Source organism: Anopheles maculipalpis, chromosome 2RL, assembly GCF_943734695.1.
Source record: "Anopheles maculipalpis chromosome 2RL, idAnoMacuDA_375_x, whole genome shotgun sequence".
Taxonomy (NCBI): domain Eukaryota; kingdom Metazoa; phylum Arthropoda; class Insecta; order Diptera; family Culicidae; genus Anopheles; species Anopheles maculipalpis.
In genome coordinates this window covers 90,801,821-90,818,539 of record NC_064871.1, presented here as the reverse complement: position 1 = coordinate 90,818,539, position 16,719 = coordinate 90,801,821, and the positions used below count along the sequence as shown (strand labels likewise).

The 16,719-nt window shown below is 42.8% G+C and overlaps 4 protein-coding genes across 5 annotated transcripts in view; 2 read left to right on the top strand and 2 right to left on the bottom strand.

The window, feature by feature from the left end:
* LOC126568472 (cysteine-rich motor neuron 1 protein) overlaps nucleotides 1–5,262 on the bottom strand; it is a 40,672-nt gene extending 35,410 nt beyond the window's left edge. Inside the window, exon 1 of the mRNA XM_050224957.1 lies at nucleotides 5,025–5,262. Coding sequence (XP_050080914.1) covers nucleotides 5,025–5,239 — 215 coding nt within the window. The 5' untranslated portion in view covers nucleotides 5,240–5,262. The remainder of the gene's footprint in view (nucleotides 1–5,024) is intronic.
* LOC126568229 (homeobox protein SIX3) overlaps nucleotides 1–14,952 on the top strand; it is a 198,274-nt gene extending 183,322 nt beyond the window's left edge. Inside the window, exon 5 of the mRNA XM_050224675.1 lies at nucleotides 14,941–14,952. The gene's annotated coding sequence lies outside the window, so the exon portion shown is untranslated. The remainder of the gene's footprint in view (nucleotides 1–14,940) is intronic.
* Nucleotides 1–16,719, top strand: part of LOC126568629 (protein anon-73B1) — a 793,767-nt gene that overhangs the window by 545,921 nt on the left and 231,127 nt on the right. The window lies entirely within an intron of this gene.
* LOC126568321 (phosphotriesterase-related protein) overlaps nucleotides 1–16,719 on the bottom strand; it is a 293,797-nt gene that overhangs the window by 208,822 nt on the left and 68,256 nt on the right. The gene's annotated exons all lie outside the window — the stretch shown is intronic.

The following is a 16,719-nucleotide window of genomic DNA, read 5'->3' as shown; positions in this document are numbered from 1 at the left end:
TAAAATGTAGTTAGAAGGTAATTCCGAACGGAGGCCACAGCGATCAAGCAATGAAAATGAGTGGAAAACTATTACTGCACACACACCATAATCACCAGGCGTCTCCATCTTCTAATTGGCTTCTTCTACTGGAATGACTTTCGATCGCTATCATGATGATGAAGTCAACCAATAAATAATGATGACCAAATTAGGGCAGGTGTGTTTGAGGACATTTTGGGGTTCTTAATTTTAGATCCTACATTCAGTCCGTTGTATACTATAATCCACTAAAGTAAGAAGTTTTCTTTAACGGGTTTTAAAAGCTTCATATAAGTTCCTTTATGCTGTAGATGAGCATGTTTCTCTGAAAAGATCTCCTCAGTAAAATTGAAACAAGATTAATATTCAAATCAGTCAACACTCTAGTACTTTCACTTTCACTTCCTTTGTTCGTTTCCTAAACAAGTAGTTTGACAACTATACCGAATGCAGCTGGTAGACAAATGGCTAACAATTACCAGGCTGTAGGCAAGATTCGTCCTATCTCAATCCTACGAACAAGCATAACCTGCTGGACTTTTTGAACCTACCCTTGTCCATTATGTTCCGTACGAATACCTACGGTGCCCAACCTTTCCATTACTGTCTCCCAGCTCCTCTTTATTCAAGTGTACTATATGAATACTGGAAATAAGAACTACCTACCGCTCCATGCACACACACCCAGCAATCAGACAAAAAAGTTTACATCCAAAAGTTCTTGGGACGATAATCCTTGCTCCGCACAATGCCGTCCACTGGTCAAGTCAATCGAGTTCAGTGGCAGTGGCAGTAAAGACCAAAGTTCTTGCCAACACACGCTGCTTCAACTAACACTTCTTTTTCTTTCACCCCCACAGTCTCTCTCTACCTTACCACACACACACACACCAGTGCAAAGAATGGCGGGTGGGTTATCAGCAAATAATCAGCACCTCCTTTTGCTTGTACGGTACGCTCTAAACGTTGCCGAACTTTGAAAGGTGGCATTTTTTTTTTTTTTCGTTCACCCACTCCTACTGGCCAACGCTATGGTACATACAGAAACTAAGAATTCATAGTTCATCCTGGGATTGCTTCTGGGCAGCTTTGGCAGCAACACCGACCATGGGTTTGTGTTTCGTTCGTTCCGTTGAATATTCATCGCTTGTCGTGATTTTTTTCCCCCATTCCCGGTACCTTTTATTTGCCTTTTGCTACCGGTATCCTGGGCCCGGCTTTCCCTGCCCAAACATTATTGACACCCGCTGCGCTGTGAGGTGTGCGAGTGGATGGTGGGAAAATAGCTTCAGGGGAAAACCAGGGACCAATATCACACGGTGTGTGGTGTGGAGTGAAAAATGAACAAGCATAACGAACACCGAAAGAGTGCAAGTGTGAAATCAAGTGGGGTGCTTTGGTCCGGAGTTGGGAAACAAGACACAATCAACCGTCTTAAAGGGAGCACAAAAAAAACCCTTTTTCCCCTCCCCCCTCCAAAACTGTTGGAACGATCGTAAAAGGGCGTCTCGATCAAGGTGTCAAAAAGAGCAAGGATTTGCAAGCAGCAAAAATAAAACTAAGCCAACGACCGAAAACGAATGCGATAGCTAGAACACATTTGTCCGAGCTGGAACGAAACTAGTTTGGTTTGCAGGTGAACAAAAAGGGCTTTCGAACTGATCCCATGCCAAAACTACAGCGTACGGGTTGCTCAGATTGTAGCATGCAAATACGAGCACACGGATTGCCGGGAATTTGCTGTCAAGAGAATTCAAAACGAGAACCGTCGTGGGTGAATCACCTTTTTTTTTCGTTGCTTCCTTTTTTTCATGAAGACCAAACGTTACATTAACACAATGTATCATGCCTTGGAGACATTTTTTGTTTTTGGCCAGTGGATTGCAAGAGTTTTTACAGTGCTTATTTGGTATGAAGGCACAAGAGAATCAGACGAGTTACCGGTGGTTCTTCTTGGCTGTAATAGTTTGTACAGCCAAGAAGAAGGCTGAAAAAGCTTAATGAGCTTTCTCTTTATAATAGTCTTCTTTTGTTTCATTTCCTTAAACACTATTATCCACTTCCAAAGCGTACAGTTAGACGACCGTTGACCAAATTGATCAAGAGTATATTTTAGAGCACAATGTACCTTCTACACGAAAATTCCAATTGCACCTCTGAACCAGTGGAAAGCGGAAAATGGTCGCGTGATATTCGTCCGCCGTCAACACCGACACCCGTGCTCCTCTGACCACTCCGACACGGGATACGAATTTTACTGATTTCCGAAATGGGCGCTTCGCACGAAATGACCATAAATTAACGTTCAAGGTGAGCCTTTTGCTTCGCGCCCTACTCAGCCACCAGCAGGCACCAGCGAATGGGGAATGGGAGGATAAATCTGAGTTGGCACGGGTTAGGGAAAATCCACCATTTCCACCTGCGGATTGAAATTCTTCGTGTTAAGGGGAGGAAACACTTGGAGCTCGGGCGGCGTACAGTGTGACGGGTGTGTGGTGTTAATTGCACTATTTGGAAGATATAAATTTGAAGCTAAAGCATGGTTTTACGATTCGCTTCGTTTTTCCACGCACGGGAGTGCGCAAGGTGGTGGGCGGACAGAGCGATAAAGCGGCTAATTTATGGCGTGTAGTTCACGTCAATATACATAAGGCTGGAGCACCATTGCAAACGACATTTATGAGAGCTTGCGGGCGGTTACGATTGTGACCTAGCACTGATTCCAATGCGCGGCTCGGTGTATTTGTGTGTTTACTTGCATGGTATATGTATTTAGAGCAGATTCGCAAGAAAAAGTAATTACACCTACCTTCTTGTGTGTTTTAGTTTTAAGCGAACATTAAGAATGTTTTGAATAATATTTAAAATGTCATCAACCTCAAAATGGCTTGATATTTACTGGTTTTCCAAATGAATTGTATAGGCTTTGAATTCAGACAATCTTGCAACATAAACTTGTGCGATGATTTTACTTGGTGGAAATTAACATTTTTTCCTGAAGCTTATTTATATATTTGTAAATCAATTATCAACTCAATTCACATACTATTTTGAGTTTAATCTTACACAAGTTTGATTGCAGAATTTAGAAATGCACGAAATGCATGCGTGTTGCTACGAAATTATAAAATAATTTTTATAATTAATGCACAAGTTTGTAGCTCGTAAAACTACCAAATAAAGAATCAAAATGAACAAAATAAATTGAACAAAAAATATGTAAAGTCTAAGAATCAATCATTTTCTTCTGCCAATATATTTAAAACAATAGAAAAAAAACTCCAAAATATTAAAAAAAACACAGTTTCTATCACCAAACACGCACTGGACACCTTCACCGCATACGTTCCCCTTACTGTGAGGAGAGTTTGTGATTTCCCAGAAATGGCCAACTTTCTAACGTGTGCGTGCTTTGCTTGTGCACAACAATCTACCGCAGCGATAGATAAATGTTTAGCAGTACGTCACACCACAATCTACGGCACAGGATCGTGACCACTAACGAGTAGCTCAGGGCTAAGGAAGATGGGAAAGATTTCTCGTATGTAAATTTCGGTTTCTCCAAAGCCTAACTTTTGCAAGGACTTTTTGGCGGCAAGACAGGGAAAATTTCTTTGAACCGCGTTTGAAATGGAGGAGATAAAAACTTTGAAAAAATAAATATACAACAATTTTTTAAGTTTTACTGATCTTATTTGTTTTGCAGTTCTATGATGTTGTTGGGCATGGAGCTTCACCCACATCATGTGCTCTCGGGTTTGACTGTGTAAAGCTGCCAGCGGCTAAACTTTAATTTTGGTGGGCAAAAGTTTTTCCTGATCTTCCCCAATTCCAGGGGTTTGAAGGGCGTACAACGTTAAAGGTTGTCATCTGAGCTTAATATGTGAATGAAGCTCGAACAACACAGTTTAAAAAGTCAACAAGATCACTCTCTATCCCTCTCGGTGGGAAATATAATCATAAATAATGAAGCAATGACCAACGTAATTTAAACTATTCACCACCTAGACGACCTTCAGACACATGTTCCCAAAAACAAAAAGGGATAACTTTGAACGTATCTTATCTTATCATAATCCTCTCGAGTTGTACGTGCTGGGAATAATTTTATGCACAACCATTTTGCACCATTTAGAATCCCATCCTTTTGCGTACCAACAATTTGCTAGACCAAACACCCGGTTTCAACGCAAAACTTGTTGCACCATTCATTTTTAAAGGCAGTAGCTGCCTTCACCCATCATAAATTGATGCTTTAAAGTACCCATTTAACAGCCGGATGTGGTCCCTACTTAGAGCGATCAGAGTAAAATACCCCCCCAAAAAAAAAAGCCACCGGTCAACTGGCCACCGGAAGCTTGCCTGTTGAAGTTGAGCAGCCAGTTCCGGGGAGAGTTGAGCAACCCGGAGCCCCCGGGGGAAGGAAAAAAGAACTGAACAAGCGATAAAGTTCAAATGGATGAGTATAAAGCACTTCATGGAACTAATCTAAATCTCATGTTAATGGTATGGGGATGCCTTTTTGACAGTTTCCTTGTGGCGTTGGGGTGGTGTGAAAAACTTACATAACTAAAACCCACACACGAATACGCAGGAACGAAATAAGAAAGGCGAAACAAAAAAAAAACATTGTCCCAATTTAACAGTCACCCAAGCAATTGGCTGACAAAGGCAATGAAGCCCGGTACACTGTAATCATTTCATGCGAGAGAGCGAAAAAAAGGATCAAATTTACCCCGTGCTCGCATTCTTATCATTTCCATCCCCTCAGCCTTTGATTATCCAATGATGAACCCATCAAACGTATCGAGTCCGACCCTTTTCGGGACGCACGCACGGCACACGACTTCCGGTTAACGCAAGGCTTCAGCAAAAATTGAGAGGGCGTTGTTGCGAATGGGCGTTTGTGAAGCGCCCGAAAAGACGATGAGAGGACCCTTTTCGGTTCTCGCATTGTGGGCGACAAATAAAAAAGAAAAAAGAAGAAGAAACTCTATACTCACTTGCACGGATCCCACACGATGTAGCCCTTGCCCGGGCAGTCCTCCGGCCGTATGACGTCGCACTCGTCCGGATTGCAGACGCACTTCAGGCCGAAAGTTTTCACATTCAGCACCATCAGACAGTAGATGAGCAGCTTAATGCTGAAATTTATCGTCGATATGCTGCCGTTGAGCGCCGGGATGGCCGCTAGAACTTTTCCCATTTTCTCGCCCATCGATTCATGGCATCCCGGAACCGGGCTTTTTTAGGGTGGTCACGAACAAGAAACGGTACAAAAAAAAAATGCGCGGCCACTCTAGGGTCCTCCTGGCTTCCTGTGGGAAATTCGGTTGGAGCACTATATTTTTCTCTTCTTTTTTTTCGACACCACAGCACAACACTTTGCTCGAAACGGGAAACCGAGGCTCACCGAAACATAGTCGCAACACTCGCGTAACGTACGCAAACGCTCACTCACTTACAACCACTTCAAACGGGAGAAATAGTGAAGCACGGTGAAAATCATCGCACTCGCTTGGTGTAGGTTCACTGCACAGTGTAAGCTTTTAGTTCGATTTCTTTTGGCAAGCTTTTAAGCAGGGGAAATCCCAACCATGTAACACCATTCGATCCCTCTTTAATCTGCTGGAATAAGTGGAAAATTCGTTACACACTTTTCACCTCTTCGCACTACCGAAAATTGGGAAATTTTCACTCTCGCCACTCTTATTCTAGCTTCTGTCTTTTCAGTTGGAAAATTAAATAGAAATGTTACAGGACCAAACAAAAAATAAACTCTCCCGCAATACATACACACAGAGGGCACAACTGACGGCTTAAACGAACTTAAACGAAACGAAAAGCATTGAGCAATCGCGTAAATTACGATTCTGTCCAACCAAGTCGACGAACGGAAATCGGAATGTTGTGGTGCAGGGACACACAACAACAAGCACCATTGGAGGAAGAAGCAAGAGAGAGGCAAAACATTCCTACCATAAAACATTAGGGAAATAAAATAAAATCACCACTGACAGCTCCAGAGACACACTAAGCGCTGGAAGGATTTTCTCTCTTCTACCCAGGGCACCCGCCGAAACCGCTTCCCTCGCGGTTCCTGTTTTGACAGTAACGCGCTCAAGGGCACTGCCATCCGATGATTGTTCCGTATGGTGCATAAAATTTAATTTACGACAGCGTCGGTGACAATTTTTTGCACAATTTTCCCCACATTTTTCCATGCTCTCAGCCATGTCGGACTGTGAAGATGTATTGTGGGTGAGGTTAATATTACTGCTGCTTCTGTGTTTTTTTTTATTCGCCATCCACGGAGAGGGCTCTTAAGCATCACTTTGCTCGCTGCAGTTTTTTTTTTTTTTGGTTCATTCCCCGTCGGCAGTGGCCTCAGAAATAATCGTTTTGTACGTTAAGCTTTATTATCTTTTAAATGGTCAACGGCTGTCATCGGTGTATCGTATGGAAGGTTTACTTTGTTGCAGAATGCGGAATACACATTGTATTGCTGCTAGAAACGGCTCGTTGTCCACACCGCAAACCTTGTTTCACGTTGCTCTTTTTGTGGTGTTGGGCTGATGAAATTAATCGTTACATCCGTGGGCAGCAAACCGATTGCGGGGGTGATGGGCGTGTTAACCTGTGTGAAGGATATTTTAAATACACACAGATATTCGTTAGTGCTGGTGCGATTATGCATTTTATTAAAGCATTTAGAGAGAGCAGCAAAAAACTACAATTAAACGAAAAAAAAAGCGAACTCAATAAACGCATTACAATTCGTGGAATTTTTCATTACCGACCGATGACATTCAAGTTCAGATCATAACCGAAAACGCAACCGAAAGCTGCAAACGTCATGCACTGGTATGATGAGTCGTATTTAATGAAAGCTTTTCCTTTTTTCGCTTCGAGGTGATTGAAGCAGGGAACGGAAAAGACGGGAAGGATGATATTACTTTGCACTGATGGAAATATACATTTGGTACGATAATAGTAGGATGGAATGCTCAGTACGGAGTGTTCAGCCGGTAAACGTACTCGTATAACAGAAGGTAGTGTATAGGAAAGTAGGTCTTTTAATTAAAAATTATATCATTTTGATCTTTAAGAACTTAAAGTTATTAATTGCATTTTCCTACCCTTTTAACATTATCTTGTTTTACTTAATACTTGGCGATGTTCAGCTTTTGATCAGGCAAGCTAAAGAGCGGCTCGGAGGTGTAGGTGACTTTCGCGTCGGTCTTGAAACGGCAGGACCAGGATTCAAATCCCTTCCGGTTCGTCCCCCCGTAGTGAGGGTTGACTATCTAACTAAGTTGATTGGAGAGTCCAGTAAGCCAATCGATGGCCGGCGTGACGTGAATCGTGGCCGGTAAGCTCATCAATGCTCATAGCAATTAGCTGATAAGTAAAAAGTGGCTTTAGCAGTGATGCTATGATACTTGCTATAAAATTTAAAACTAAAATAAATTTTGCAAGAAACCCATTCTGATGCATTTCCATACTCATAAAGCCTTATTCTTTTCACCAGAACATTTGCAAAACACTCGACTGAGCTCGTAGCCTTTGGCTTAGCTCATCAAAAGTATGACGTCGTCCATCGCTCCGAAAGAATAAACCCCTTTCGCTCAAATCGACTTAAATCCCTTTCCTACATGTACACAGAATAACCTCTCTTTTAACGCACAAAGCTAATGCCCTTTTTTAAGGCCAACAGCTTCACTGCTTGTGGGGCCTGGAAATTCTACCCAACCTGTGCAAAGAAAGGTCCCGGTCCATTGTTAGGAAAGCGTGGGTGGGGCTAGAAATTTGCAGCTCAACCACTTACTCTCGGAATGGTTTTAATCTTGAACTTTGGTCCTAAAGCTACTCCTCTTTATATTGCGATCAGTGCTGGTGCTGTTATGCCCCCGCATCGCTTCATAATCTTCCGGGGTACTTCCGGGAAGCGAGCGAAATAATACAAGTCTATGTATGCCAAGGGCTGGGAAATAACCCGGCAAAGGCAATGACGGACCGAAGAGATTGTCGGTGTTAACGCCCGGCGTGCTCCTCTGGAGGAGCACTTCTTCTTTCTGTACTTCTTGTTGCGCTGCCCACATAATCCAAGAAAGAATTGAGTGTTTATGAATAAATAACAAGATTAATAAGGTTTTATTGTCTCTAAATTGGTAATATTGCCGTAACATCCTGTGCTGTTGAGGATGCTGCTAATACCATTGCTCTCGTGCTGCTGGCATTTTCTGGTGTGCTTTTGCTCTCCTTTCTTTCTCCCTTTTCCAACATTATCCGAGGTTTACAGCATCTCGTTGACGGTATAACCGACTTGATTTGGCAGGTTTCAAGTCTAGCCCAGCCGAACTCGCCCAGTGAATGAAGTCCTCCAGAAGGCATAACCTGAAGATTAAGCCCGTTTAGTTGGTTGGAAACTTGATACGTAGCGAAAATAAAAAGCGCAAGAAGAAAAGGAGTATGAAAAATAAAAGTCCCCCCTCCATCGTAACCAAGTTCATAATTTTTGGGGTTTTACCGACTCGACAGTTGCTCCAGATTTGCTTTCAACTTTTCACCGTGCGTAGGTTCGCGCTGCAAGCCAACCGTTACGGGCACCCCGTTCAAACACGTTTACCTTTAATATTTCAGCTCCAAATATCCAATCTGGGGCCGCAAGGGGTTCCATCCAGCGGGAACATGAAACTCAACCATAAAGCAGCGAATAAGCAAGAAAAAAGTGGGGTCCACCCAAATCAGAAAATAACCTCGCTTCACCAACAGCGGCACACGATGGATTGCCGCTGCTGACTTTTAAATCTGGAACGAAACGACAGGGCGTTGGCAGTCTGAGACGTTTCGCCGGGAAGGGAGTGCTTAAAATTGCTGTAATCCTTAAGAGCACGGGTAGCAAACGACCTGGATCTGGATGAAGACAGGCAGAAAAGCTCTTGGTGTGTAAGAAATATGATAACCGCGGGTTAGATTGTAAAAACTCGCCCCGCCGTCATGGCAGCTTATTGTGGGGCGAAAATTTGCCTGAAAAGACGCGCTGCTTATAAGGAGCACTTACAAAAGGCTAACAAAACTAACATTTCCTCAAGAAAAGAATTGTTAACAAAGGTTTTTTCACTGCGCGTGGCCCCCGTACAACTCAGTGCTTCAATGGTCCTTTTCCGTCGCTTCATACGTACACCGATTTTTGGTAGCTGTTCCCGAATGCTACGCTTAAATCACGCTTCAGGGAATCACAGCATAGGACACAACAGCAAAGAAAAGAACAGAAAATCTTCCTCAGGGCACTCTTATCGGATTACATGCCTACAGGAAGCCCGTTAGACACGGCGCAGGGAAAGTTTCCACGAGCCGCGTCAAACTGCGTAAATAGACGCTTATAAATTATGCTTAATGTGGCCAATTTTTAAGCAGAAACAACGTCCAGGGAAAGCTTTGAGGGTGAAAGCTTGTAACGGTACGGGAACTTAAGAAGCGCGTTGCTCTAATTTCCAGGCTGTATTTTTGTGTCTCTTTCTCTTTCCTGCAGGCTTTAAGCAATGAAATGTCGTTCCAAAACCTTTGTTTTTACGTCTATTGATTTTTCGTTCTTCAGGTTCAAATATTCGTCTTCGTTTTGCTTTTAAATTGCCAAACAATAGAAACAGGAAACGGAAGCGATCCTTTGCTTCTTTATGGCCTAAACGGTACCCTGTAGGTGTTCGTTTAAGTGATGATTTATCACCAAGCTTTGTGAACGATTTCAAGCAAGAAAAGAGGGAGAAAGTACTTCCCCCCCCTCCATCACAGCCGGGAGGAGACGCAACACAAAAGCGACAGACGATAATTACCCGCGCCGGGTGAAAATTCTCGTACGAAAACGGGACGGACCGCACAATCAACGCATCCCATCCGGATAGCTAAGGATAAGTGGCAGAGTAATTAAAGCAGAGATTAAGTCACACTTTTTTGCCCTCATGCCCTACATCGGGGCGAACAATTTGCTCCAATCATGTCCCAGCAAATACAGCTGATTTATTCATGATTTCGGTGGAGGCGCCTGGTGGCTCTCACCGGTTGAAGCATAATTCGTGTTGTTTACGAGCGTTCTCGATGCGCACTCAACTGACATAATGTTCAACTATTTTTTAGCTTTTAAATTATTGCATTTTACCTCTTGAACAAACAATAATAGCTAAATTTATTAATTAACATTATCTAAATTTTTATTTCAAACAAAGAGCATTCAATGCTCTAATAACAAAAATTTCTACGTTTTTCTTCATTTTATTGCCAGCTATCAAACTACCCAGCAATATCTGCAAATGTGATACAAATTGACCGCTTTCGTAGATGTGACGATAAAACTATTTTCTGGCACCATTCGGTCACTACTTTGCGCTTCAATTTTCTGACCCAACACCAAATCGTTTCACCGATGTAGAAAGACACATGCTGACGAACGTACCGTAGAGAAATAATCTAAAAGAAATACCATAGCACCAAAACAGATAACGAACAGACTGATGCCCGATGGATACAGTTTCCCATACTTACAACCCCTTAATGGGGGAAAAATCTGTTCCACGATGGTATCAATGAAAACGTTTCTTGCCCGCTCGGCTCGTTGCTGTGAAGCGAAGCTTTTTATTCCCTCACTCGAATTACTGGAAATGGAGCGTGGAAAACTGAACAGCCCCTGGACAACAATGGACAGCGTGAGCGAGAACCGTTTCATCCTCATCATTTGTCATCTATTGTCTATTTGAGGCAACGTATCGGGCGTACAGAACGAAGAATCGGAAAAACCGGCATCGCAATCGATTTGTCCGGGTTCTGTATTGTTGATTGAGATCGAGGTGGAAATGAGGTTGCGAAATTCAGATGGCGTTGGCTTTTTCTTTTTTGTTCTCTCTGCGTCTGCCTGCTCACAACTGTCCTGTTTACAAAAAGGACGCACGATTGGAATTGAAGATCTTCCAAGGAACAAGGTACGAACAAAACCGGGTATCCATCCCTTTCACGGCCTTGGCTGCACTGCTTTACATCGTTCCATTAGATCTGATATCGAATCGATACGCTTCGTTTCTTTTTCTTATTAAATTTCGAGTACTGTTTCAGCTTCTTTTTTGATTCTTCAAAACTATTGCACGTGCACTAGCAAAGAAAGTCAATTTTTCTTTCGTTTCATCTTTTATCAGCACAAGACAAACGTAAACCAGGGAGTATAGAAACGCAAAAAACCCCGAACTCTGGAACGTCTCAGCGGCAGGCAGAAATACAAACGTAACGTTTACATTTGTAAACTGTCTTGATTAGTTCTGTTTGAAGTTGTTTGCACAATTCCCACAGCTCAATGACTTTCCTTTGCCTTCTTTCACTTTCAGGCTTCCGAGTTTCCCTGCTTCAAGCCGATAGGCCACTTGTAACCAATGTTTGAATTGCAATAGTTTGTCCTATCGCCTTTACATTTCCTTCCAAACCGTGCTCGGTTGATCGATCGATTTGCTCAATCGCTACGATACTTTTACCTAAGCTTGTCGATATTTCATTTCTTTTATCGCACCCGTACAAAACTTTCATCAACAGAAAGCTTTAACTTACCCCAGTTGGAGTTGTTTTCGCTTCTGTAAGACAACTTTCCCCGTAGGCTTTCCACACACACACACACACACACACACACACAAACACACACACACGCACATGAGCGCTCCAAAAACGTGCGAAGAATTTCACATCTTTTAGAATTTCGGGCAGATATGTAGCATAGAAAAATCCTTACCAATTGGTTCTTGTTCCTTTCAATGCATCGAAAAAGAAAGCTGGGCTTTTTGGGATCAGTTTTGAGTTGCCCGAACCACACAGGACAAGGACTGTAATGGTATGCAGTGTGGATCGGGCTTTTTGTTGACTCTCGTGTAGGAGCTTACTTTCGCCAAAGTTTGCGTTGCCCTGTTTAGTTGTGAGGGATCCATTTTCCCTGAAGCTGTTAAACTGGTCCATCGCTTCATCGTATGCTCGGCTGGATCGAGAATCGCACACGCTTCTGTTGTATATGGCACCCACGCAAGTCCCTTTGGCGTATGAAGGCTCGACAGAATTTCGGGATTGAATAACTTCCTTTTTAGGGTTTTCCTGCCCCAAAAGTGGGCGAATGGACGACAAGTTTTTGATAAATTGTCAATAAGTTGATTGCTTCTGGAAAAACTCCTTATTTATTATTAATAATCGTGGTTGCAGAAATATTATCAATTGCCCAGAAACGTGTTTTCATTTTTGTGAGCAAATAATGAAGATTTCATCCTTAACTTTACCACAAGTTTTTCGAAGCTACATTGATTCTAAGCCATGGCATTTCATCCGCGATTACATAAGGTGTAAGAAATTTGTTTCCAGCGCCATTAAAAACCGAATCCGGGTGCTCAAAAGGTCAACTGGACTCATCTGCAGGATAAAGGGTGAAACTAGACACTACTCAACTCTGTCTCTTCATAAAATCATCGTCCATCCACATCGTCATCATCAGCTATGCTTCGACATTAGTATCCCCTTGCACAGTGCCATCATCCACATCGCTAGACCCTTCGAGACACACTTTCGGAAGAGGGCCTAAGTAATTACACTTCTATCCTGCGTGTTCTGGGCGCAACCGTAGCGCGCACACTGCCCGTGTTTGTAGGAAACGGACGTGTCGAGTCTAATGAATTCTTACCACCGTGACTTTTGCCCAGCTCGTACCTAACTCGTCTCGTTTCGTCTCCTGTTCTTCCTCTACTTCATAACATTTTTCTGTAAGGCTCGTTGATTTTTTTTCTCACGCAATTTTCATGCCGGAATGCAGCACTTACGACTCGAAGGGACAGAAAACAACGGTTGGTACCATCCTCGAAATGTAAAGCGACCGAACCCAAAACAAAAAACAGCCCCAAACTTCACGCCAACAAAGTTTTCTTGGAGAGTTTTCTTTTATGTGATAATTCTTTTTCGCGGTCTCGTCGAGGATCTTCGCTTTCTTGAGGAGAAGAACGAATTTTTGTTTCTTCTTTTTCGGGGTCGAGGTGTAGCTTGGCAACGGAATATTAATTAAATGATACTGTAAAACCCGGAACCGAGCGCAACGAAACGGTGGACAAATGGGAAAACTCGGAGAACGCAAAAGTCCTGCTGCGAATCTTTGGCCGGTGTCGCTGTCCCTTTTTTTTTTGGTCGGAGTTTGCGAAAAAATGGAACAGAAACTTTCGCAAGATAACATAAGCGAAAAGAACGCAAATCCTCAAAAGGACAAAAAGTAAACATCAAAAACGCAAAGGTGAGTTGATCTGGTGGAGAATCTGGGAGGGTTGTTTTATCCTTTTTTTTTAATTCGTTGGTTCCCTTCAAAAGAGCCTCTTGATATTCTTTCGGTGGAAAAAGACTTCCTGTTTGTTGTTAGCAGTTGTTTGCGGCATTTATTTTTTGTTCCTCCTGTTTTTGCAGTTTTTGGATTTTAGTTCCAAGAAGTCACAGTAGCCAACAAGTAGAAACACTCGCTCTATTCTCCTTTCCGTGTTATTAGTGGTGAAAGCAGCTGGCGGTTTTTGTCCTCCACTGTGAAGATCAGCCATGGTTAACGCAACTTCGTCAGCATTAGCGACGTGAAGCGTAAAATTTAAATGAAGAACGAACCCACCAGTGCTGTTGCTTGTGCAAAGCGAATTTTAAAACCATTGTAAGTCACTTTTCTTCAAACCATTCTAGCCGTCAAGCTGCAACAAGCTTGAGATTCTTCCGACTCGACCCTTAAAACATCAAGGATATCCCGAGGTGTGACCGAAAAATGAACTAAGCTGAGGATTAAAATTTAAGCTTTGTAGGAGTGCAGGTCACGGACGTTTATCGCCAAAAAACAAACCTCCACAAGAGCTGCAACCATAAACGTCAACGCATCTTGGGTTGATGATTATGATGATGTTGTCTTCTTCCCACCGTTTCTAAAAAATTTGCTTCACCGCATATTCTGACGTTGCTACTTGTTGAGCACCAGCGAGTTCCAAGAATCGAAACTGAAAAGGTCAAAGGTACAGGTTTGCCTAACGCAGCACTTCTTACAACTCAATCGACCATAGAAACCAGCAAGAAGGTCGCCGACCGACGCTACTCGAACTCGACCATTAACCGAATGATAAGTGATCGGTTTGTGCGGGCAACTTCCGTTAGCGGAACAGCTTCACGAAGATTATTTTCATTTTTCATTCTGCCAGAAAAAGTGTGTTTTGCAAAAATTAACGTCGACGTCGGTACTTACTTTGTCCACCAACCGCAAATGAAAAGGCTGTGCACGTGACAGTTGCAAATGTTTTCCACTTCCCGGTGGGTTAAACCAATTCCACTGCTCCATCGATTGGGACAGTGAACGAACCAATACAAAATGGATTTACCATCATCAGTTTCTATTTTGCATTGCGCTTCCCTTAATCCAAGCGCCGAACATGTCCTCCGGGAGACGCTTTCTCCGACCGTCTGTTTCCCGGAATAGGAAATTGGTGACCGAAGTTGAATAGAAAAATATGTTCATCCATTTGCATATGGAGTTTATAAAAACAACAGCAACACATAAACCACTAACCAACGTGGCTAGCTTACGGACTTCGTGACCGTGACGAGGCGTGAGAGGCAAAAGTTAATTCCAGCTCAATAAAACCCACCGATCAATATCGTTTCCAATCCACCTACTTGCTCCCAAACTCAAATCTCTACCCACGGTGACATTTTCCCCTGCTTTTCCCGTACCCATCAGTCCGATCGGTCCCTTTTGTTTCGTTTCTTTTGTTACTATTGCTGTGGCTGATGCAAAAATGTTGTGCTCTTTGCTCTAATAAATTTAAGGTTTTGTTTTTGTTTTGCGTATCACTGAATCGGGTTTTGTGTTTGCCAGTTTTTTTTTGCCTACAGCTTGCAGGTTGGATGGAAAATGGATGAGGGGTTTAAAAAACGTATTTTTCTAGTCCGCATAGCCCCCAAAACCAATCAGCCAACTCGTCTAACCGCAGTCGGGAAATATGTCTGAAAGCAAATAAAAATGTCTGATCGAATCCCGGCCGAAACCATTGTTCCCGTTGACCTACGCATGGCAGTCATGCGGTAAAACGAACAGTAACAAATGGGAATCGTTTCATGCGTAGAATAAATTGGCTACTGGACAGTTCGAAAGGATACTTACAATATTTTCGCCTTTTTTTAGTTTTGATAATCCTTTTAGCTTGAATTTATTGCAGTTTGCTCTTTCAAACGCATGTTTATTTAAAGGTAGTTTTTATTTCAATTTTCTACCTAATGGGATTGGGTGCTTAGGTAGAGGCAATGGTTTTTAATTGGCACGATCGGATATCAAATTTTGTCTGGACCATTACCTCGTACGCAGAATATAAAGTCTGCTTTGTATAACTTTATTTTTAACTGCCTTCTTCTAGGCCGGCCAGCCATCAGATGGCTTACTGCCACGTCAGTCAGTCCTCACTACGGGTTGACGGTCCGAATGGGAATTGAAAGCCGGTCCTGCCATTTGAAGACCGGCGACGCTATGTAGCCGAATGTAGTTTGGCGCGGATATCCGATGCTTTAACGATGCCAGTTTTCAAACATCAGGAACGGTAATCGAATCCTACTACTACCGCTTAACCGTACACCGAACTGACTATCCAGCAATGGCAAGAAAAAACCTATGGATTTTATATCGCCAAAGCCGAAGAAGAACAAATATTTTTCGAGCAAACTGACATAAATGAAACCAATAATCTCCTTCATAATAACTGACAGTCTCAAAAGGGGTTGAAATTCCAATTGACAGCTGATTAAAGAGGTTGTAACTACTCACTGCATTACAATGTTTAAAAAAAAGATCTGATAAGTTAATACGACCAAATCCGAGATCAAATTTCCCGCACGATTGATGTCTGATGCCAATAATGTCGCTGATGATGACGATGATGATGATTCGAACCTGCACACGCGATAATACGCGATGTTGCGAAAACAACGTGCCATAATCCGGCCCATAATCCTGTTTGCTGCACCAGTGTGACACCCGCTACTTACAACCGTTCGTTTGCTGCCGTCGTTGTGGAGGACAATTTTTATGTTCAGGGAAGTGATAGACAAGCTACCACACACACACACACTCTCTAGTGCTATATTTCACTTTGCTACCTCGCAGCACACGCCCTAAGCAAGTGGCCCGTAAGTTTACCACCAAGGTTGGGATGTTTGCAACTCCTGCGTCATACAGCCAATTTACCCGGCCAAGCTTTGAAGAAGTGTTTTCACTCCGATTTCGCTTGAAAGCATCGAAAACAGGGAAAACGATTCGAGCAAATGGGTACCGGATAATGGAAAAACAACATCACCTTGACCTTCTCTCCGGCAGGGCTCGAGCTAGTGGAGTGTTTTTTTACCGGCAACTCCATGTTGATTGGTACCGCTGGTACGAGGTGGTACGGGTGGAGAGTTTTATGAAGATTAAATATTTGCCTTGATTTCATAATTTTTCACCACGCACCGTACCGAGTAGCATCGGACGCAATGTTTGGATTATTCAATCATCCAGATCCGAACTAACCAGCACCAGGTACATGTCTAATCTCGGGAAAAGGTTCAACTAGCTGTAGGTTTATTTGTGTTGCGCATACAACACGGTACGTTTGCAGGATGTTTTAGAATTCGTTATTCCTATCCGAA